At 40.8% G+C, this 24,212-nt stretch overlaps 1 protein-coding gene across 1 annotated transcript in view; it reads right to left on the reverse strand.

Annotated features, from left to right (window-relative positions):
- Window positions 1–24,212, reverse strand: part of kif5ab (kinesin family member 5A, b) — a 53,325-nt gene that overhangs the window by 20,013 nt on the left and 9,100 nt on the right. Inside the window, exons 2-14 of the mRNA XM_070842972.1 lie at window positions 17,671–17,758; window positions 16,009–16,082; window positions 15,568–15,672; window positions 15,100–15,148; window positions 13,962–14,017; window positions 13,027–13,114; window positions 12,683–12,807; window positions 10,998–11,102; window positions 10,058–10,206; window positions 8,500–8,648; window positions 4,623–4,831; window positions 3,667–3,735; window positions 2,331–2,537 (exon numbers count right to left, since the gene is read on the reverse strand). Of these exons, the coding sequence (XP_070699073.1) occupies window positions 2,331–2,537; window positions 3,667–3,735; window positions 4,623–4,831; window positions 8,500–8,648; window positions 10,058–10,206; window positions 10,998–11,102; window positions 12,683–12,807; window positions 13,027–13,114; window positions 13,962–14,017; window positions 15,100–15,148; window positions 15,568–15,672; window positions 16,009–16,082; window positions 17,671–17,758 (1,473 nt within the window). The remainder of the gene's footprint in view (window positions 1–2,330; window positions 2,538–3,666; window positions 3,736–4,622; window positions 4,832–8,499; window positions 8,649–10,057; window positions 10,207–10,997; window positions 11,103–12,682; window positions 12,808–13,026; window positions 13,115–13,961; window positions 14,018–15,099; window positions 15,149–15,567; window positions 15,673–16,008; window positions 16,083–17,670; window positions 17,759–24,212) is intronic.

Raw genomic sequence — 24,212 nt, forward strand, 5'->3', positions numbered from 1 at the left:
GATCACCTCCCATGTCAAAACATTAACTTAGCATGAATGCCAGCAAATAATTACCTGAAATCAATTAATCTAAGTAAAATGAGAGGAGAGGTTAATGAAAAAATGCTCAGTTCAGTTGAAGAAAGATTTATGAAGAGATATCAGTGAAAAGATATGTTTGGTTGAATGATGAATGGAGTTAATCATAATGATACAAAGGGGTTCAAGTGGATGGATGGTCGGGTGGATGAATGAAGGTGCGTCAGGGAGCAGATGAATGGCAGCGACAGTGAGTGATGGCATGGCCTCCTGCAAAGAAGGCAGGAGTTACCAAAGAAGGCAGAGATGAAGACAGCTGAGACAGTAGGGTGAAGACGGTGATGAATGTACTCTGTTGCACCATTTTTTCTAGGTCAATGGCGACCCATTTCTTCTGTAGATATGGAAAATTTTCTAAAGCTGCAACACTGCACATTAGCATTACAGCTGCGATGCACTAAGTGTATTGGTAATTGGTAATAAAGGACCTGGGTGGTGAAGCTAGAAAAGGCTTTTAGACTACTGTTTGGTTCCTTGTAGTCAGTTTCACATCTTGTCAGTCTGCCAGGAAGAGTCCCTGTGAAGACGTGTCAGGTGAGAGGTCAGGGCAGACCAGACTGCAGAGGCAACAGAGGAGGTGTACTAAGCAAGATGACTGAGGAGAGAAGAGGTTTTAGGTGGCTTTAGCTGGCTAAACTGTGCAGTGAGTGGTTATATTGTCAAATCCTTTCATCAATTTCAGGACCAGCTTCTGAGAAAGACAGAGAGGAAGGGGAGGACACTCTGGCAGATTGTAAAAGGGTGCATGAAATATTGAAGAGGTTTTAAGGAGGTGAATAATGGTCCTCTTGGTCCACTGCGGCAGTCACAATAACTGTATTAAGGACTGACCAGCTCTGCCAATTTTCTTCCACTTTTATCTTTATCTGACTTTATTTTCCCGCAGCCTTTAAAATCATTAGTACATACACTGATTAACTCAGCTTCAAATCTTGAGTATTTCTCTATAGAATTAAATATTCATGACCATGTAAGCAAAAATCAAAGCTTAAAAACATCTTATGGTATTATTTATTGAAAGTTTAACACTCTAAAATGCAGCTAATCTGCTACATTAGAGATGTGTTGGTGAACGCTGATTGGTGCACAGAAGTAGGTGACATCACTTTTTCTAACGAAGCCACGCCCACTTCTAACTCGTGAGAAGAGTACAGACAAAAAAATTTAAATTACAGAATTACAGAATCACAGAATTACAGATATCTCTTATGTAAAATACTCACACTCATACTGAGAAGCTGATTGAGGAAAAAAGTTTTCAGGGTATATAAGTTCTCATGAGTTCAAATTAAACATCTTCAGATGAGACAATTTCTGACATTTCAAAGCCTCCTCAAAAATCGGCATGAATATGCCTGACTATAAATGGCGCAGTACACAGTCACTGAAAAGAATTTTTGAATATCATGAATAACTAAATTTGCCAGGCTTTGCAGACAAACTATGCCAGATTTAATCAACTACAATAAAATCTTTGACTGAATGCTGCACAGCTTCTGAAGTAAATTTCTTTCTGATGTAAGATTTCTTTGAATTCTGACCTTAATCAAGAAACATCAGACTTGTGTTCTTGGTAGCTGCAGTACTTAATATTTTCAAATGTTGTTGTGGTCATAGCGCAAAATAATGTGCCATGTCCCATAAAATCAGTCATTCACATTTTTTGTTTTTCCATTATTGCCAATGAGTGGGAGAGTGAATTCAGGATTTCAGCTATAGAAACACCAGAGCTGGCTGTAATTTGAACAATACCTGTGACTTTATGTCAACTTGATTACCCTCTAGGGTGATTATGAAAACAGGGTTAAAGTAGAAATTCTTCTCTCTCCCACCCGTTACGTTTCCCTTACACCTTTTCTTACGGGTATCTGCTCATGACTGCTGGCTGCACAATTTATCAGACTTTTCTCTCTCTTATCTTTCCCTTCATGCAACTCTCTGAGGAGATTCATTTTCTCTCTAATTGCATTTGAGCCAGTAGTTAGACATACTCTTGAAAGACAGGGAATTAAATAGATAGATAGATTTTTTTTATATCTTTCCTCCTTTCTAACTACATATACCACAGCACAGCCCTTCATCAGTTTTACCTAATGCTGGGACAATCATGCATACATCCTTCTTTCTCACTGCCTTTTTGTTTTTCTTTTTCCTCTTCATCATTCTCTCTCTTCTCCTCTGTTTGCCCATTTCTGGCTGCAACATACTGACCTTTATGGCATGAAACTTAGTCTCCAGGAAGCCAAACCCACCATTTTCTTTGCAAGTTCTTCAGCCAGCAGCTTGTTCTGTACAGTCTTCTCCTCGGCCTCCAGGCTCTTCTGGTCGTAGTTGACTGCCAGCTCCTCGAGGGCCTGGAGGACTTCCTTCACCTCGGCCTTAGCAGACTCATTCTCGTTCTGCAGCCTGCCAAGCTCTGACTGTACCTTCTCGCTGTCACCCTTAGATGATGCCAGAAGCTGAGGGACACAAGGATTTGACACTGAATATAAACTGTAAATAAAGACAGATTTTTAAAAAAGCAACAGAGGAAGTTTACTATAAAGGAGCATTATCTACAATGAGTAGCCTCATGGCACAACAACTGGGTTTTAATAAAACATAATTGTGGGGTTTATCTTGCTCTTTTGGTATTAAGATTTAAGCATGAGTACAAACCCTCTTACAAAATACAGATCTAAGTGTGCAGATGAAACATATTTTAAATATTCATCGTAGATGATCGCTTGACATTGTAAGAGCTGATATTATTTTACTTGCATGTGCACTGCTGCAGCCCGCTGTGGGTCATTTTGCTGAATGGATGTCATTAAACGTAGATGTTGCTCTACCCGGGGTGCATGTGTGTTAGCACTATAGCATATAGCTTCTATTTGGCCAAATGGATGTAATGTTGTTACTACACACAAGCTAAGGTTGGGTAGTTACCATCATGCAGGCCCATTTTGGGATATGAATGAACTAGTTTTGCAAATCTGGAGTCTTTACTTGGCAGTGTACTACATACAAAAGCTTGGTTCTGGCTGTTCAGCCTACTGGTTTAGCTGCTGTTACAATATATGGTGTAAATATGTTCTTCATTATCTTTTAATCGAGTCTTTCAGTTGCTGTTCATCCCACGAGGCAGACAACCCTGTTTGCTGCAGATTTGTGTGAGAAGAAGGCTGTAAACCAGTTTACCCTACATAAAAGTGGAGTCATGCTCAAACAGCATATTAAATCCCATAATAGGTCATTAGAGGACATTTGTTTGTTTGCTTGTCAGCTATAGTGTTGTAAAGTTAGCTTACGTGCACCATTCAGTCATCAATCTTTGCATTGATCCTTCCCTCCAACCATTTGTGTCTGAACAGCTGAAACCTATTCTATTTTTAGCTTTCATTAACACACAAATGCACTCATGATGCTTTATGTTCTTCAAGGGCTTTCTTGTATCTGAAAAGTGTTGCTTTTTTCTCATTCATCTCAAGGGCAAAATGGCTCAGTTTTATTCAAAGTACACTTGTGATTGCCATATTTGCAGGTGCTGCAGCCTACTGTGCACCGTTTACCGAAACAGATGAAAGCATGTAAAACTGAGGTCTCTACCTCCTCCTGGTCGAGCATCTGCTCCTTCAGCTTCTCAACCATCTGGCTCTGGTGGTTGATCTCATCATCCTTCAGTGACACATGGAACAGAAACATTTCATTTACAGTGTTATGTATTGCACTGGTACAGTGCAGATACTGTGTACACCACCATCTTGTGAGTCCTGAGATACTTTCAGCTTGCATTTAAATGTATAAATGAAAGATGTGCTGTAATTTCAATACCATTTGAGAAAAACATCAATACTGTACAGTGATAACAAAGCACAGCATATCAATAAGAGTATGATAAATTACTGTTCAAAAAGTAATTATTTGAGTAGGAGCAATTGATAAACTCTGCTACCCTCAACCAGAAACACTGTATGTAATAGTGAAAATGTTGTGCATCTATGTATGTAACATAAGAGTATCCTGCATCTGATCTACTAAAGTTGGTGTACCATTTAAGGAGAGAAAAAAAATGAAAATGTATGCATCCCCGTGGATTGTCCTGTACAGTATGTGCAGCCACACGGGCCTGGACAGGCCTGCATGTGTGAAAACATCACAGGGGTTATATGTTACTGAAAACAAACATGGCTGTTTTTACAATTGTGTAACTATGTTGAGATACAACTGGCCCTGCATAATTTATCTATTGATAAAAGTAATAAAATTACACATTACAGCCCCGTGGAGCTCAGCATACATGATGTCTCATATAATTAAAATCCTTAATGCTTTTCAATGTCGAACATTACTATTTCCCCCGATGACATCTATTCCTAATAGTTGCTACTTTAGTCACTAGTATGTGCCTGATATGGAATTCAGTAGCATGAATAATACATGTATGGTCTTTGTATTCATGTGTGCATTAGAATGTGCATGTGCATACCATTACAAAAAGCTCAGCCATCGTGTGTAAACAGCTCCACGTTCAAGCACACAAATGGTCCTCATCCATTCATTACCTTATCATCCAGCTGTTTGTAAAGCTTGCGGATCTCCTCCTCATACTTCTGCCGCTCCTCCTCAGAGATGTGAACCACAATGGAGGAGGCAACTGAGCAAGGGCTGCAGGGGCTGCAGATGTTGAGAAGCGGCTCCACAGCTTCGGGGGGCACAAGGGAGACGTCCTCCGATTCTGGGCTCAGTTGCTCTAAGACGACGACATTCTCACCTTAAAATGAGGAACGAAATATTCGATTTTTTGTAAGTGTGTTCTCTTATCTGCAGAAAAAAAGGAATTAGGGTGGGTTAATCTTCAACATATGTCATTTCCTTTCTCCTAAATGCATTTAAAAGTCAGGTTTGAGATACTTTGGTGCCATAAAAGAACATCATTTTACATTGACTCAGATCCAAAAGCAGTCAGGATTATCAGACCAATATAATATTTACATGTCAGATGTCTTATGTCTGGATTTGAATCTGACTCCTACAGCAGTTCACAAAGAAAAAGGAAGGGAGCCACTGAATTCAGAAAAGTGGGAAAATTCAGTATGCTAATTGCCCACATGTACAGGCAATGCAATGAAGAACACAGAAAAAGGCACGGACTGATAGCTTCTCTGGATTGTAATGGGTTTCTGGCTTGATGCTCTTCCTCAGGCAGCATCATAAGGTTTATACTGATGTGTACTAACATAACAAAATCAGGAGGTTGGATCCTATTGCATAATTGACATATTTAACACAATAAAAATGTATATTATTCGAGAGGCTGGAGATACCAGTCATGTCTCTTACTAAATTATGTTCATATATTACTCTATTCCCAAGAGGATTGCTGGACTATGTTAAGAGGCGACGTTCTTTAGAGTCACGAAGTGCTACATTTTTGTACCACACCAGAGTTGCAAGCAGGTGATCAGGGTGGATGATGGCCATACAAAGAGCAGAACAATAGAGTGGTGGGCCCTGTCTGTGGTTAGGTTTAGGCAACAAAAACACTTTGATTAGCGAGAGATCATGGTTTTGGTTAAATGTTAATAAAACATTAAGCCACTGTGGACTTTCTTTGTATTAAACCACAACCGTCCAACCTTTCCCTCCCAGGTGCTGTGTAGGCCTAAACACAACCATAAAAAAGTTTGCTGCAGCAGTCACTACAAGTGGATATTGTTTTGCAAGATCGTATATTTTGGTGGGGAAAAAAATGAATACGCTGTAAATGAACATTACACTGATACTGAACGATATTTTGAGACTCAAGACAGATTTGTTTCCTCACTATGTTAACAGAAAACAAAATCCAGTCTGCATCATTTTTCCTTCAAATTGTAAATTGCAAATTGTAAATTAGCTGCATATAAACTTCACTTCAAGGAGACAGATACTGTAGTGCCGTGTTTACAGCTTTGTGTTATGATACGCAGTATAAATCATGTTTTTTCTCTATTTCTTAAGACACATCAGCATAAAACCTCTTGATGCCTTCTGAGGAAGAGGGCTAAGCTTGGAACAGCTGCCAAAGCTGTCTAATCTTTTCTGTGTTCTTCGGGTCATTAAGTCATTAAGTGCCTATATTTTTACCAATATTTAGTGCATTAACATCTCACTTTTCTGCATTCAACGGCTACCCCTCACTCTTTTCTTTGTGTTATAACTGAACCTTTAGCCGAAACCTTCTTCCACAGTTTTTTTATGTGAGTCTAGTATTTCAGCGCTGATTTGACTGACATAACGCAGCTGTAATGAAGAGGATCAACTGGGACATTGAGGGCTTTGCCCCTTTAAGACAAGGTCCTAGTAGGTCAAAGTAATCCATAGTCAAGACTATACACCCGAGTGACACCTTTCACTTCTTGTCTAGTTGAATTTGTGTGAATGTGGTTAGATGCAACTAAAACTTGGAAACATGTGACTGCACGCTATGTGAGATCCCCACTCTAGACTGTAGAGGGAGGAGATGGGGTGGGATTTACTATATGAGACAGCTGTTCTTGTCTTTGGGCCATCCTTGACTTAAGAAGTCGTAAAATGTGGTACAAGATGGAGGTCAACAGCATTTGTCTCAGGGAGTTCCTGGCTTGGGGTGGCCACCAATATAGAGAGCAGTGAGGGGGGAATGGGGGCAACCATGTTGTCAAAATGATCCATTAGGAAATTAAAGGTACTAAATTGTGAGACACAGAGGGAGAGAGTGGAAGGAGAGATTGTGTGTGTGTGTGTGTGTGTGTGTGTGTGTGTGTGTGTGTGTGTGTGTGTGTGTGTGTGAAGGAGAATGAGAGTAACTGAGTGGGATGAAGCAATAAAAGGAACAATTTCCACTGATAGGTGTTCAATAAAGTTGTGTTACAGCGTTTTTAAAATTCAGGTCAAGGACGGAGGGAATGATCTTCAAGAAAAACATCAGATAGGATTCATTACATGGTTTGAATGTCAACCGATCACTACCATTGAGCGCTGACATTTGAATTGCCCTGCAGTCCAGCAGGAGAGGATGATTATAAATGTCTGTGTTTGTGTGTGTGATTAAGAGTGAATGTATGCGTGTGTGCAGTGCTTCATGTGCTTGTGTTTTTGTGTGTGCCCTGACATACAGTAGATGTGTGTGCACATGTGCTGACATGGGAGAGGATCGTGTAAATTATGACTTTTCTGTCGATGCGATCAGCGCTTATCGCTGTGAGGATTACTAATATATGAGGATTCATAAAACATAAAGCTTCCAGCGGTTTTTCCCTTCAGCACAATGTGAGGGGAATCCAATTATGCAGAGTGTAAAAGTCTGAATAATATGTAATAGAAATAGCCAGAAAAAAAGGGATTTTCAAGTGTTTTGGGCACAAATCCAGCAAGTCTGTTTGGCTGCTCTCCTCCTGTATCTCCACTGGCATGTGTTCAGATGATATCAAATGAGGTTAAATCTGCACTTACGTGGACAGAAAAATAATGTCCGCAGGCTAACAGGCTGGTGAAATTTTCATTCCTGTAAGTAAGTACCCTTTCATGCATGAAAAAGGACGGGAACAGGAAGATGCAGTGCAGAGGTTTTTCCGTGGGGGCCCCTACAGGCTGTGCTGTCTGGACTTGACTTTCCAGCACAAGTTTCTTACCTAAAGCTCACTTTTTACTGCGTAGAAGAACCCTGCTCTTTTTTAGGAAACATTTAAAAAAGGACTCAGGGTCCTTAAAACTCATGTGAAATTTCCTTCATTTTATATAAATTATTGCAGAAGTCTGCAGCCACACTAGTGGTTTTGTGAGGCTGTATTTAGGCACAGTAATGCTTTGAGCTGGGTGCTAACTCAGCATGCTAGCATGTTTGTAGTGACAATGCTAACACGCACTTAGCCAGGTCCATCATCTTAGTTTAGCATGTTAACATGCTAACATTTGATAATTAGCAATAATTACATCTGAGGGTGATGGGAATAAGTTGCAATATCATTAGTTTTACAGATATTTGGTCATAAAAATAAAAGTTTTGGACAGATTTAAAATTTTATGTGTTGGCACAAGATAAAATGAGTTATTACAATGCATCCTGAGGGGGATATGAATGGTAACCCATCCAGTAGTTGTCAGGGCAATTCACTCAAAACCTCAAATGTCAATGGCAGTGCTTGACAAAAGGTCAGAGGGTCACCAAAGTCCTGAGAATTTGTCCTCTGGGATGAACCATGAATGTCCATACAAAATGTCATGGAAATGAATCCAGTAGTTGCTGAGATATTTCAGCTTGGACTATGGTGGTGGACTGACCACAAAACAGCACTAAAAATAAAAACATATTATCAGTCTGGCATTAACTACAAAGTGCAACAACTTTCACAGTTCTTCTATGGAAAAGGACCTCCATGTTTTTGCGAGCTGCCAGTGTGTTAACAGTGCAAGTATTACCATTCCTCCAGCGGTTCAGCTCAGCTTCCATTCTTTGAATAATCTCCTTCATTGACCTGTTCTTCTCCTTTTCCTTTTCATACTTCTTCTTCCACTGCTCTGCTGTGAGCTCCAGGTTCACCGATACAGTATTTCTAATGGTCTTGGCTCTAATTAGAGGGATGCAGGGAGAAGCAGAGAAGGAGCAGAAACAAGAGGAAGGGAAGAAAACAGTTTGGAGGTAAGAAGGTGAAATGATAGAAGAAAAACGAAGTGTAAGAGAACAGCAGAGAATAGGGGAACTGTCAACAAGGGTATTTCAGCCCTGGCTGCTCAATGAAAATGGACTTGCATCTCATTAATTGGTATGCAAATTGGGTTTCTGCCAACAGTGTTTGATGGTGCATGTGGGGAGGGAAATATACAGAGGCAAGAATTCAAAATATAAAAATGCCTCAGACCTCTGAAAAAATATTCACATCAAAATACAGCAATCATACAATTCATAAGTGGATAAAATACTGTGTGTGACTATAAATTATTACTATGGAGTTGAAACATTCATGATGCTACAGCCACAGCACAGGCTGTGAATTTCACGTCACTGGCTATTGCGAAATTTCACACTCCAGTGAGAAAACACTGCTGTCCCCTTTCACTTATTCTCTGGTAATAGCAAGACAAACAGCCCTATCTAACGTGACCTCATCACATCAGAAATTACTTAATTTGCACAGTACTGATAATAAACCATCAGACAATAAAGTCAATGTTGAAGAAAGTGGTAATGGCTAATTTATGTACTGTATCAGTACAGTAACTCAAACCCTAAGCTAGACTTCAGTAACCTCCTTTAGCTTCTCCTCAGGCCTGAACATGTGTGGACCTTTCCCTCAAGCAACAGTAGAAGTGGTAGTAATAGTCAACTGAACTAATGTTCAAATATTCAAATAAGGTGCGACAAACACTTATTTTCTGTCATGTCAGTGTATTTTTTGTGCCAAAGATTGATTTTAAGACAGAGATTAATCGTGGCGCTCAACAGCTACTGTGGCTGATAGAGAGCGATAAGAGGCCAATTTTCTGCTAGGTAAAATTCAAATGTCTGTTGTGGATTCTGTCAGTCCCTTTGCTCAGTCATACATTATTTATTTCAACCAACCCTCATGTCAGTGTCTATTCAGAGGATTCATTGGCAGGGAAAAGCACTGGAGATGCATAAGGAGGCCTTTTCAGGATCTCCCTTTCCATCTGTGAGTTTCTTTGAGTTGATAGTGAGCACTAGGAGTGAAAAGGTAGCAAGCAAGCCAAATCTGAGCGCAGCTTTCTCGTAAGATTAGAAAAGATGCTCATTAAGCAATCCCACCATGATCAGAAACCAAACTGCAACCGAAACCTCGTCTCCAAAGCAGGCTGTGGGTAGTCGGAAGCAGTGGAACCATAATATGTGAACAGCATATCTGAGCTGCACACAGTGCAGCAGAAAACATTCCCAACAGCTGCAGCTGAGCGAGACGGAGACGTGTGTTGTGCTGCGTAGAGCAACAGCCCGTGGCTAGTTAGCAGGGAATCGTGTTACCTTTGGCCAAACATTAAGGTGGATTTGGTCTCTGCATCATTGTAGCTGGAGGGAGAGCAACAGATGAACATGGTGGTGCGACAATTCCCGCCCAGTGAGTCCTGTAAGATGCGAGTCATTTTGCTGTCACGGTACGGCACGTGGGATTTCTACAAATACATAAAAAGAGGAAGGAAGAAGGGGAATCAAAGATGGTGAGAAAGGCATTAAAAAGAGACAGATTGACAACGACTTAAAGACCGTGAAAGGCTGCTGTGCCACCATGCACATTCTTTTTTAGAAACTATGGTGCAGTGAGCATCAGCGTAGATCAAAGAAAGAAGAGGTTTCTCTCTGTCTGCTGCATCATTCACAGAGTAACCTTTTTAAACTCCGAAACATCTTGAAAAAGACTGTGTCCTTCCTCAGTGAATAAAGAATGAATGCCGGGAGATATATGAAAGATTTCTGAGGCATTTACAGTCTGTCTGCCTAAATGAGGAGTTCCCTAAGTTATAGAGTGTCACATAATAAGAGATATTGAATGTTTTAATTACGATGATGGAGCTTGATGGGCTATAGAGTGGGCAGAGTAGATCAAGTGGGGGAATTTGCTTATTTGTTGTATGGAAATATGTTATCAGCTGTAGCAGCATTGGGGATTATGGAAGAGAGGGACAGAAAACTAGCTAACATGTCACTGCAGAATTCATCCAATCAAACAGCAAGACAAGAATATCAATGTAGGAGGATTCTGCAATTCTACATTCAGCGACAGCAATCTCACCTCTGTCTCATTCAACTAACTCACTGCAGCCTAGACTCAATTTCAGAAACCATATAGTTTTAGCATGAGTACGAGGTGTCTGTTAAATACAATTAAGATGAAAAGCATTGAGTAACTATGAGAAACTAGAGGTCTGATAGATAAGAGAGACTGCAGAGAGTTTCTCCACTGTACCGTTCCCTCGGCCAAGGCTGAGATGACATTCCCCAGAGCCGACAGAGACTTGTTGATGTTCTTGGCCTCATCCAGCACTGCTCCCTCTGCACCTGTCTTACTGACCTGACACAGATACACACACATAGTACATAAAGCATATTATCTGTATCAGTGTTTCATTGGTACACTTACAATTCTGCAATCATAATGAACCGTTAGCTCAACCAAGTCTTTTAATCAATGCACGACAGGTCAATTGTACATGTCAAACAGTGAAATTCGTATACCGGTAAGCATACAATTCAACATATCTGAAGAATAAAGTCTTCAGTGATAAACAATAAACAATTGTTAGCCATTTAGCTAACACTGGCATATATGTAGTGATGTTCATCAATGTGCATTGTCCTTGAAAATGAATAAGAATTGAATTGAAACACATTTAGAATAAATATTTTATTAACTTGAAATGGAGTTGTTCTATTAATTAAAATCCTCTGAAACTGACGGAGCAACTTTAAACTCCACACAATCAAGTAAACTCGGAAATGTGTCTCTACTTTGCCAGTACCAAAAATGTTTTATATTATTTAACTTGCAAGAAGTTTATATGGAAATTACAGACCAGTGTTTATGCATTTTATAGTAAGTGACAGGAAACAATAAGAGTCAATATACTTTTGAGAGGGTTTATGCAAGACATTTCATATTGTGTCATAATCGTCATGGGATACAATTACTTACAGTGAGCTAATGTGGAGCTTAATTATAGAAGAGAGCAAGTTGCCCTATCAAAGCCTTCTGTGGAGCATGCACCAGCTTCCTGTTCAGTCAATGATATTTCGTATTAAAGTCTGAGGAGTAGTCTCAGACTACAGGAGCAGAACAGTCTCCTCCTTCACCCCTAGGGATCACCAAGACAACTTACACATGCAGCATCAGCACTTATTAGCCACAAACTACAGCCGTCAGCATCTATCCAGACTGTATGGTCGTCTAGTGCTCCAGGCACACACTATTCCATATTTTGCATCAATACTATCAACGCTAGGATACACCCTGGGGCCATGGGTGATGTTCAGCAGTGTCTTTAATGTATTTTCTGTCTGCTTTCCAAAGTATGACCTATGGCCTGCAGATAAATTGTTTTTAGATGGTGTTTTGAGGCGAGCTGACTCAGATTTCACCTAAAAGGCCTTAAAACAGGAGAACAATTAGCTGTTTGTGGCTCCCCTCAATTTGACCTATGTCTTGGCTGAAACCTCTTTTAAGGCTTATCGAAAAAAACAATTTCTGACGGTTTATTATTTCTCAGAAAAGGATTATTTTGTCTCCATCAGTGGAACCAATTGTATTCTTCAAATGAGCAACCACTAACCCTGATATTGCATCAGAGACGGACTAAACCAAGCCCTAAAAATAAGAATCAGTCCTCAATCTCTAAGACAGATTCTTTAAAATGCAGAATTTAATAAAAGTCAGCGCAGTGCAATAAAGCGAGTCCCTTAAATGCTTTAAGGCTGCAGTTCAGAGCTTTAATACATTGTTTATCTGCTTCTTTGATGTTTGGAAACACCATTCAAGACAGAAGACAGAGAAAAGACATCTGGTCCCAGTGTTACAAAATCCTGCTGACAGTGAATGTGAGAGTTTATAGCAGTGCAAAGCCCTACTTAAACAGTTTTTTAGTCCATTCCTCCTACCTTCTCACTACCAGCTAGGTCGACCAGGTACAGCTTCCCACTCAGCTTCTGCTCCGTCTCAACGTTTTCCTGTTTGATGTTTATCAGGAAGATGCTATGACTGCGGGAACTGTGCTCATTCATGTCTGAAGAACAAAGTGAGGAGAGACAATGATGCAGACTCCTTGCATTAAATGCCATTTAATTCATTGTTTTGCATAGACGGAGTCATTAAGCGAAGTGTTCACTTTACACCTTATCATGCATTTCTCAGCATTGCACCTTAATATTGTTATCCTGAAAGTGTGATAAAAATCTGACAGTGTGAGTGTCAGAACATCACAAAGATCAACAGTGTGACTCACTGGTGACAGCAACATGACGGTTGGCCTTTCCTTCATCTATCACATCCATCACTTCCTCTGGGCTTGTGACAAAGCGCTCCGTGCAGCCCTTAATGACAGAGAGACGTGCAAACATTGATTTATGATTTATTGATATAAGAAAACAAATGAGCACCTATACATGCTGTACATGCACCAAAAAACATAATATACCTGCAAATGAACCATCCCAATATGCACACCCATTTTAAGTTGAATATAGACATGCATACATATATTTGTCTCTGCACAAATAGACACATAAAATCATACAAAAATACAGTCTGGCTTTTGATTTACTTCAAGTTAGTATCTTCAAACTTTAAAGCAAAAGTTCTTTTTGGCTTATTTGAGTTACGCTAGATAAGAACCACCACTGAATCCCACAGCCAGCAGCCACTTAGCTTAATTTAGCCTAGCTTAGCACAAAGACTGAAAACAGGTAGCCTGACTCTGTCAAATGCTAAGAAAACCCACCTACCACCGTATTATATTTTGTTTGTTTAATCTGTGCAAAAACCAAAGTGTGAAAAGTACAATTCACTGTTTCTTTGCTCTGAATGGTTGCAAACAGCAGAGACTTCACAAAGTTACTAATCATGCCGAGACATAGCTCAGCACTTAACCCCATAACATAGTAATCTGTCATTTTTGTGTGTGTTTATTGTATGGATTAAACAAATGAGACATAACATGTTCATTAATGGCTGCCAGGCTTGCTGGTAGGTAGATTTTGGCAAAGCCGGGCTACCTCTGTTTCCAGTATTAGAGCTAAGCTAAGCTAATTGTCCATCGGCTCTACAGCCGTGGGTGTGTGTTGAAGAATACAACCATGGCTGTAGAGCCGAACACAAATCATGTCTACATAATGAAGGACAGAAGTCAGACTGAATCATGTCAAACTGTTGATGACTCACCTTCACATAAGGAACTCTGTGTTTGTCTTCATGCACTGACAAGTTGGTTTTTGTCACTGAGGTGTGAGGAAAAATAAGGACAGAGGTCATTCAGTTACCCGAAGCATTATCCATTTATATTTGGATGAGAGCAAAGGAGCATGTGCATGTGCATGTGTGTTTTTACTCTTAACACAACTATAATCAGACCTGACTATGTTCCCTTCATATGTGAGTCAGACTCTGCTGATGCGCTGATAGAAAAATACGTGTGAGGCTCCAGCTATGAATGTTTTTAATGGAGCTGAACTATTCTTGCCAAAGTCACTGAGAGGTTAAGCAGATGTCCTCGCTAATGTCAGTGAACAAATACAAATTTTTGGCAAAGCCACTTATTGGCCCTGATTCCTGCATTACTCATTTCACATTTGAAAGTCCTATCTTGTCAGCGATAATTAAATTTCAACGGATTTCGGAGGTTGTTTTTTCCCAGGAGACTGTGGTTGTGTGTGCATGTATTTGTGTGTTTTATCACCCTACAGTCACTTTCTCTCTTTGTAGATACCTCCACAGGGTGTTCTCTCTGCTGCCTCGATTCATCTGGCTTGTTGTCGACTCTTTTTTTTTTTTTGTTCATAGCTTAACTGTTCCTCAGAGCTGCTGTGAACTCCCCTGCATACAGATGGGGGCTTTCACCACTGACTCTAGCTATATTAAAGATGTAATCAGGAGGATGCTGCCTACCTCTCCCTGTCCAGGCCTCTCCATCACTTTACAGTGGTTGTATATCTCAGTGATAAGACTATGAACTGCCATGTTGTGGTGCTTTTGTGTGTGTGTGTGTCTGTAATGCACAAAACCACAAAAGCTGTATTGTCCGAAGCGGAAAAGTATACTGCATATAGTCCCAACACTATAGTCAGATTATAAGTAGCCTGAGAGGTGCTGGCTCACTGCACCACTCAGTACTGCTCGTTAAGCTCGTTAAGTGAGTGCAACATGATGACATGGTTACAGTTTATCCTTCTGCATCGAGCCGCAGCTGTGAGGGTTTGAATTTCCAAGTTTTCTGTGTACTGCAAGAAACCTTCACACTATTAACAAATGTGAGTTGTGTTTTCACTGTTTTAAAGCCATGTGTTTGGCACATGAAACACACCATCCAGCAGGTCCCGGATTTTGTCCATGTAGATCTCAAAGTAGGAGACCTGCAGCAAAACAAGAAGACAAAAAACAAAAAACATGAGGGATGTGATTTTTGTACAAAAGGGGAGACAGAAAAAAGGAAGGGACACAGATGGAGACACTCATTGTACAAATAACCAAAATTATGTTGCCATAATCTGTCCTCCTCTGGGCCTGGCAAGGTATTATCCTCTATTAGAAGACTTTGGTGTAAAAAGGGAAAAAAGCACAACAAATAATGCAGGATTATCATGGTTTATATATCATGATTTATCGATGGTTGGCTGATTCCTCTCAGCCTGTCCATGTGAGGATTACATCAGAGACCCGAGCTGAATTCCCACTGAATGTATCAAAGTCTGTGATAGAAAAATTGAGCATGTACATCCCTGTGTGACAGTCGCACAAATATATGCATGGACATGTGGAAATTCGCACCAACCTTTATGTGGAATTCTAGGTTCTCATCCAAGGCAAATATATGTTCAAAAATGTCCTCTGCGATCCGGGGGATGATTCCCATCCCCTCAGGATCATGAAGGTTCCCCTATGGGAAGAAGGAGACGAGATAAGAACATGTGTGTGAAGAGCAGGATAAACGCAGACCCTGGGACAAATTAAGCGAGGAGAATTGTAAAAGAAAGGAGAGCAGAGAGGCTTTTGACTTGAAAAGGAACAGAGTTGTTTCCCAGAGAGAGTTGTAAAGGAGGTTAGTTCCCATAGTAGGCTGGTAAAGGCAGATAGTGAGTGATGACAGTGATGGAGGGAGACGTACTGTCAGGGAGAGCAGAGGAGCAGATACTCTTTAAATATATATATATGTGAGTGTGTGTGTCTGCCACAGCAAGAAGTCTACCTTTTGAATTATTTAGAGATACTGTACCTCCATGGTGTGTGTTTTTCCAGAGGAGGTCTGCCCATAGGCAAAGATAGTCCCATTGTAGCCACCCAGTACATCTATGATGAGAAAATAAGAAAAAGAATGTTAAAGTGAGGAAACAAAGACAGAAAAAAAGGAGAGTGTGAAAATAAAGAATGGCAGTACGAGTGCCAAACAAAAAGAATTACAGATTTCAGCTGGACAGTTATAACATTGAGACAGGAAGGCAAACCCTGACAAAGACAAATATATTTGGCCTTTGCGCCAAAAACAGATCAGACTGTGCCTCATGAAGCCTGTGCGCACTTAGAGGTACATGTTAAGGCTTGGCTAGGCACTGAGCTGTGGCTTTACACAAATAACATCTACCTGCAGTGTTAAAGTCACCTAGAAGCACTCAGTGGAGTACCAAGCAAGTATAAATGTATTATTCTCTCCATTCATCTGGTAGGAACAGCAGTGAAAACAACACCTCCTTGCCAGTTGAGGTTATAAAGCAGCACACGGCTGAATGTCATATTGCTGACAGAGTCTAATAAACCCTTGTGGTAAAAGTCAAACATGGATAAAGAAAAACACATCACCCTGAAAGGCTGGCTGCCACAGGTTAGCTGACCAGAGTTAATCACACAGGCTCCCAGCTGAAACCATGAGGCACCCTTCCCCTCGCTCCCTTCCCCTCCTCTCCCCGTGCTGCCTTTACTCTCCCTGCTCTCAGCTCAGCAACATGTCTTCCTCTGCCTCCACCACGCCGGTCGGTCACAAGGAGACCGAAACAGAGCGCGACACACAAGAGAACAAAGAATCCATTGCTTAAAGGAAGTAAAGACGGTGGGAGATGAGACCGTTTGACAACAAAGATCACCACAGAGGGACATGAAGACAGAAGAGGCAGAGAGGAAAGGAAGCCTGAGTGTGAGAGAAAGACAGTGAAAACAGCAAAAAAAAGATGCAGCAAAACAGAGAGAAACAGACAGCCAGAGGAGAGAAAGTGTAAACATGGACAGGTCTCCGAATCAGCTTCCTCTGGCCTTGCTCGCCCTCTCCGTTAACCTTTTCCCCTGACACATTTCAAATCTCACTTTTCATCTTATTCCTTGATTTTGCTAAATCTCTAACCTTGAATTTTTTTTCAAAGCCTTCACTGCAATTCATCTTGCCTTTTTATTTCGTCTTTCCTCAGCCTACGTGGTAAGCTCACACTCTGTAAGTAATCTTTCTCACCAAATCAATCTCTTTTTCATGCTCCATCTAGAGCTAGCTCAGTGGAGTTCCACACTCACTTTGAAGGTGGCACAAAAACGAGACCTTTACATGGGGAGAGAAGAGGCAGACAAATGTAGAGACGTGCAGACGGGGGGAGTGGCAAAGGAAAGAGGGTTTGACTCTCAAGGGTATTGATTTCGTTTGATGTAAGGCCTCCTTGATACGCCTGTCCCACCCTGTTGTGATAACCATGTGTCTTGTTAAACTGTGCGTTTTAATGATGGTCGTACCTGTAGGTCGTGTGACTACATCATGTCATGGAAATTGGTTTTCTCACTGCTTGTAAGGAGCCGCTAATGCATGCAGTCAGAGAATAGAGTTTAATCTGACAAAGACGATAAGGGGAACCCAAGGATATGCTGGTCCAAGGTGTCCTGGCTTTCTGTGCACATTACTCACCTTTGACAATCTGCTTGGCACAGGTGTTGTAGACCTGTTCCTGGGTGGTGTTAGTGGGAAACACCTGGTCAAAGACGTACGACTTCCCCTGTGAAGGCCAACACATACACAGTCAGTTACAAAATAACACCAACAGTTTAAAGAGTGCCTTACAGTACTGTCAACACCTCATCCTCCCCTGTGATTCGCTGTAAAATCCACCCTGGGAAGTCTGTGAGGCAGACCACCACGGTGTGTTAGAGTGTGTGAGAGAGAGGAAGACTTCACACATCATGTTTATCACCAAAACATTATGTAAAGGCATATTGCAACTATAAAAAGTGCCACATTAATATTTATTATATCCACAATGAACATGTTTTATAGGCGCTGTGTCCATCTGTGTGTATTAGGCATGAATAGCCGCGCATATATCACACTAAGAGGCCCATCTGTCTCTTTTGAGTGGTTTGCATCCCGAGTGCGAGCTTCTGTCTAAGTTTATTTGTGTGTATGCTGTGCTATTGAGAGGTTGTGGGTGTTTTGACGGAGCGCAATGCAGCATGAAGCCTTGGGCACAAGTCTGTGTGACCCCAAGGGAGACAGAGGGAGAGATCACATCTGAGGTGAAGCCATTAAAAGGCAGCATTCAAGGACTTGCGGAGCGAAGTGATGGTGTGGAGAGAAGAAATGGAGTGGAGGAGTAGAGCAGAGGAGTAGAAATGCAGAAAGGGCAGAATAAACTAGATGGCCTGGAACCAATGACAGCATGTGAGAAAGACAGTATGAGAGAGAAAAACAAAAACCACAACAAATTGTGAAGAGAAAAAGAATAGAGAGTCTGTTTTTGTGATGGGAGCACTTTGTGACAGTTGACCAGCATGTTAGTCATTGAGAAACCAAACAATTCAGCCAACCAGCTAATTATCAGCCGCCAAACAAGTCACACAGCCAACCAGAGATATGCTAATTCAGCACACAGATGGGATTGCCACCCAACCAATTAATTAGCCAGTGAGCATAACTAAAACCAGTTCACCCAAATAATCAGTCACCACTCAGTCCAACAAATTTAGTCACACATCAGTCAAGTTCTGGAGATAAAAATAGTCCCTGAGGGCCGTGTGTTTTAGTTACATTTATTCTATTCTGCACAGTGTGTTAATCTGGCTAATTGACTGACATTTTGAGCATTAATGATGTGTAATGTCTGTAGGTATGTCATTGCTAATGCTATTTGATACTGTGAAGTAAAGAGAAACAAACAAAGATCAGGGACCCAGCTGGAAATGTCACATTTTAAAGCCAGTTTATTTGTGTAACTGTCAGAATGTGCAGTGCATCAAATTGCATCGTTTCAGTTCATGTAAGATTTATTTAAAATGCAGAGGACCTAACACAACCAGACATGGGGCTCATCTTCAGTCTTGATTCATAATTAACCATAAAGAACCGGCTCAACTCTTTCAAGCCTGCAGACTTTTAAAAGGGTATTTCAATTTATGACGTGCAATAAAGGGTTCTTATGTAATCTGGATGTACTGTAATGGACAGAATATATATTGGCAAGAGTTTTACATTCTACGCTTATTGCCGTAAGGGCTATATAGTGAGTAGGAAGTCAAAGCTCCACGTTACATAAGCAAGGCATTAAATCCATACAAGGTCCATCAGTCTTGCTCTATTTATGCCCCTGAAATAGCAAAGAGAAGATCATTTTCTGACGTGGGAAATGCATTACAATTGCTATTATATTTAAGATTAAAAAAATCACTTTATTGATCCCACAGGGTGAAAGACTGAGAAAAAAACCCCAAAAGTAAGGATATAAACTGTTAAGACATGCAAAAAGGAAAACTGAAAGTGGAAGCTGCTCCAACAAGCTGCCACACACAGCATACATCTCTCCAAATATTCTTTTTGATCACTAGTGATCATGCAAATACTGCACTGCATAACCTTCTATAAAGAAAATGTCATTTTAGTGAGTACATGTGTTTCTGCCCTTAAAAGCACATAAAAGCCAAACAACTCAGGAGGATGTGCTAAACCGTGATTATGTCTGCACCAGCGGTTTGGGATGAAATACACCAATAATCCCCGGCACCTCCATGTATTACATATGGGCCACAGTGACTCTCAGCCTTTAAAATGACGCATTCGACAACAAGCTAGACACAAAATCCCACTGTGCACAATTTTATCAGCGGCTTGAATAAAGCACATTTATTTTTATGGTTTTTTAAGGTCACATTCAGTTTCAACACTTTGGTGTGAAATCTGTCAATTTGTGTAAAGGACTTTCCACCATTTCAATGAGTAAATAAACAGTTAAGACTTGAATTGTTTATATGACTGAAAACTAATTATGGGAAGATCTGATAAATGATGAAAACACAAAAGCACACAGTAACCGCAACAGCTGAATTAGGCTGCTGTTATTATTTTTTTCATTCATTACTAGAATTATCCCCTATCTTATTAAAGATGTCTAAAAAGATTTATGAATGAGCTTTAGCTAGCTGTGCCTTTGCTGGTGTTTAGTCACTATTGTTTGTTGCTTACCTCTGTTGTCCTGGTAGTTCCAGCAAAGTTTTTTTTTTTTTTCAGAAATTACACATTTCTGTGGCATGTTTTTTATTTTGTGAAGCCTAAGGTTTGAACTCAATTTTGACTTTGGCTTGTCAGGCAGGATGCATGTTTATATTTGACTTATAAAACAGCTTATTGAATTTTTCAGTTTTCATACATTTTCATCTGATTTATTTAGGTGAAAATGAGATACAGGTGCTGTTATCCACAGCTGCTTGCAGTCCCTCTCTGTGTTGCCATGGTTTAACAAGCTGCCTGGTGCTACTTCATCAGTTAAAGCACTTAAATGGTAAAATAATCAACATCCACAGAAGAATATTTAGATTTCTGTCTGAACAGAAAAGTTGTGCAATCTTTTTCATTATTTTTTCATCAAGATGAGATGAGACAAGCTATTTCCATCTGCCATGAGAATCTAGACACTTTCCTCTTCCCACTCTGCTTCTGTTGTAACCTATTTTATAACAGAAAGCCACTAAGGACAGGAAAAGCTGCAATTTGTGCCACTCCCAAGAGCTGTAGCTGGAAAAGAGGCAGTATTATTGCAGAGTAAGATTCTGAGTGGGAACATATCCACAATGACCTCCCACTTTACAGTGTCTAGCTTTGCATAAAATAATTCATTGGTGACAGAGGGTGGAGACAGTTTGGCAGACACCAAGCTTCAACTTGAATATTTCTCCTCTATTTCTTAATATGCTGAACTGTTTGGCTAATGTTTTCAAGTGCAGTAATCACAGCTGCAGGTACAAACAAGCATCCCATCAAAGCTGATTAGGGCTGACTCAGTTCTCAATGAGCCATTTGTAATGCTACGCAGCACATACATGCAAACCACACTAAATAACAGAAAGGGGGTGAGCGAGAGAGAAATCATGATGTGGTCTTCATTGGGGTGAATAAAATGAGTCAGTTATATAAGCTGGATGAGAAACAGCCCTTTGCCAATCATTTGTTCTATTGGGATCATCGCGAAAGCACTAATCTGCTCCTGTGCTGCATAAATATGATAACAGCGTAAATGTACCAGACATTCTGTCAGCTCTCTATCTGTATGTCCATCTCTCAGCCTGTCAGACCAGCTAGGTACAGAAACACTGACGTGTTTGTGTGTTTGTACAATGAAATGCATGTCTTTTCAATTATGTGCATGCAGGCTGATGGAAAATGCTGAAAAATGGAAAGCAAAGTGTGTGTGCATATTTGAATGCTTGTGTACATGTGCAGATAATATATCAAATTATGCTTGTACATGCAGACATTGTTCATTGGGCCTCAGCTTTGTGTGTGATGTCAAACACCCAAACGCCCTGTCCAGCCTGCAATCTGCTGCTGTCTGCCAGGAGACAAAGAGGCAGTGGGTTGCACACATAGAGAGAGAGGGAGGGGCGAGAGAGAGAGACCAAGAGACAGACAGAGAGGAGAAAGAGAGAGAGAGAGAGAGAGAATTAAAAACTGCAATAATCAACAACAACTATGAGCTTTACCACGCACGCAACCACGTCAAGGACAAAATAATTAGTGAGGAGAAGTGATGAGAGTTGACAAATAAAGACATAAATCAGCATAAATAGCGACAAAAGGAGACCCGTGGAGAGTGAAATACAATCAAGATCGAAAACAGACAGAAGGAGGGGCTGTAGAACATACAACAAGAGAGACAATCGACTGAAGGCAGGAAGAGCCAGGAAAAGAAAAGACAGAGGGATGAGGGGTTGCAGCAGCAGCTGTTGAATTTAGATTGAGGTCTTCTGGTACACAGGGTTTAAGGCCCTTGGGACCAAACAGTCCCCCTCTAACCAGAGGGCTCGGCATAGGTTTCACAGACATACACACAGCGTACAGCCACGTTTAACTCTTACACTTGTGTCTGTATGAAAATAATAACTTGCTATGAAGGTGCAAACACATCTCACGAGCTAAACAACAAAACAGGCAGAACCATGAATGTGTATTGTGAGATGTATTTGTTTTAATCAAATCAATCAAGATATATTCTTTTTGTGCTTTAGGACTTGACCTTGTCGGTGCATTAATGAGTTGCAGGTTTAAGGAGTCACACAGTTCTTTAAAAAAATCTGAGGTCCCTGAAAGCCAGTCCCAGTTTAGAGCACCCATGGGGATGAATTCACAGTCATTTGATTAATGTAAAATATCTGAAACAGATTTGAAAGCATCTTTTGAGGCAGACGGGGGTCTACAGCAGCCAACCACAGCTATGAAAGAAAAGGTCTTTGATAGACCTATGACGGCTAAAACCAAAGAGCTTAGATTTGACATTTGCTCGTTTGTTATGCATCACAGACACACTTCACATGTTTTGTGGAGAAACAGTGGATGTACAAGAAACTGTTCAAGACCACTCCACGGGGCACATTTAAGGTTAAGGAGAAACCATGGTTTATGCAAATCAGTCATGGTTACGAAACCGACATTGACAGTTGGTAGGAGACAGGATGCAAACAGCACACTCACACCATGTCAAGTCAGACACCATCCACCCCATCCTCCACACTGTCATTACCTTGCACTACATCCAACTTTGCTTCTGACAGACAGCAGTTATTGCTAAAAAAAAAAGGTCAAAAGATCACTTAAGATAGCTCATTTTTTAGTGTTTTAACAATTGGCCAATGCCTCCATTTTTTTGTGAGGACAATCTGAGAGGCACAGTGACAATATCCACAAGAGGAGGCTAACACAGAAAACAACTCCCTCTGCATATGGTGAATATTTGGTGACTGCCAATACTTGCTGTGAGGGAACAATACTTTCCAACAGAGGCACGCACACGCACATGTAGCTCCCATTCAGGGAGGTTTTATTCTTGTCACATCATTCCTCTCCATCCAGTTTCACACCAAAGCATCCCTCCCACTAAACAGGAGATATATAGCTAAATATTTTAAGGCAGAGCTGGATGAGATGATAAGAAGATTAGCCATGTGTTCCTCCTCCTCCTACATATTGGTGGGCTGACAGGCAGGCGGCTGCTCATTTCTTGCTCCACGGCTCCTTTTGCAGTGGTTTGGTACTGGTGTGTAATCTCGAGGTGGGGGCAGAGGAGGAAAGAGAATAAGGAAAAATGGGACCCCTCCTATTGTCCCTTATCAGTCTCTGTGTGTGTCTCAGCCTCTGTCAGCCTCTGTATCAGTCTCCCCCCACAAACTCATCAACTTTCCTCTTTCGAATCACAAACATAAATGTACATGCAAGCACGGCAAGACTGACAGGAGAGAGGAGTTCAGGCTGCCAATGTCTGCTCCATCCGTCAAGCTAATCAGACTACGAGCTCCAGATAACAGCATCATTAGTGGGTATCTCGACAACAGAAAACCTCTCACAACTGCAAAAGCTCCAGTCACACAATATTACCCAACATTACTGTATTTCCTAATTCACTCTGCTGACAAGTCTAAGCAGAGTCGACTGGCACAGTGCCTTGAGGGCAAAGCGGCTTTCAGTGCCTCAGATATACAGTAGTAAAGACTGAATGTCGACGTTGTCTTGCAGCTATCCTGTACGTATCACAGCAATTTCTGTGGCTATTTTACTTAATCACTAGCTTAGGGAACCACAGCTTACCATGTAACATTACACTGTTCATCTAATAATTTCACTTATTTTCCAGCATCAAGTTGTTTATTAAAGATCCACACTGAATTGGAGTAATTAGTCCCCCATCAAAGTGAAATACTCTGCATAATTTATCAGGGTGAGAGAGGGAGAGAGGAGACAGAGGAGTGGAGAAAAGAGGGAAGGGAACATTGGGCTTTGTTCAGTGAGTTTTCAACCGGAAAATAGGAGCAAAATCGACCTCCCCATGGACATTAAGGGAGTGAGAAAAAAGAGAGATCTGGAGCCACATCTACATCCTGATGAGGAGAGTCAGACACAGAAAGACAGAGCAGATCATCATGAGAATGATGACAGCCAGAAAATTACTGAAAAAACACAGATAGGGAAAAGAC

This window comes from Pempheris klunzingeri, chromosome 2 (assembly GCF_042242105.1).
Source record: "Pempheris klunzingeri isolate RE-2024b chromosome 2, fPemKlu1.hap1, whole genome shotgun sequence".
In the NCBI taxonomy this organism is placed as follows: Eukaryota; Metazoa; Chordata; class Actinopteri; order Acropomatiformes; family Pempheridae; genus Pempheris; species Pempheris klunzingeri.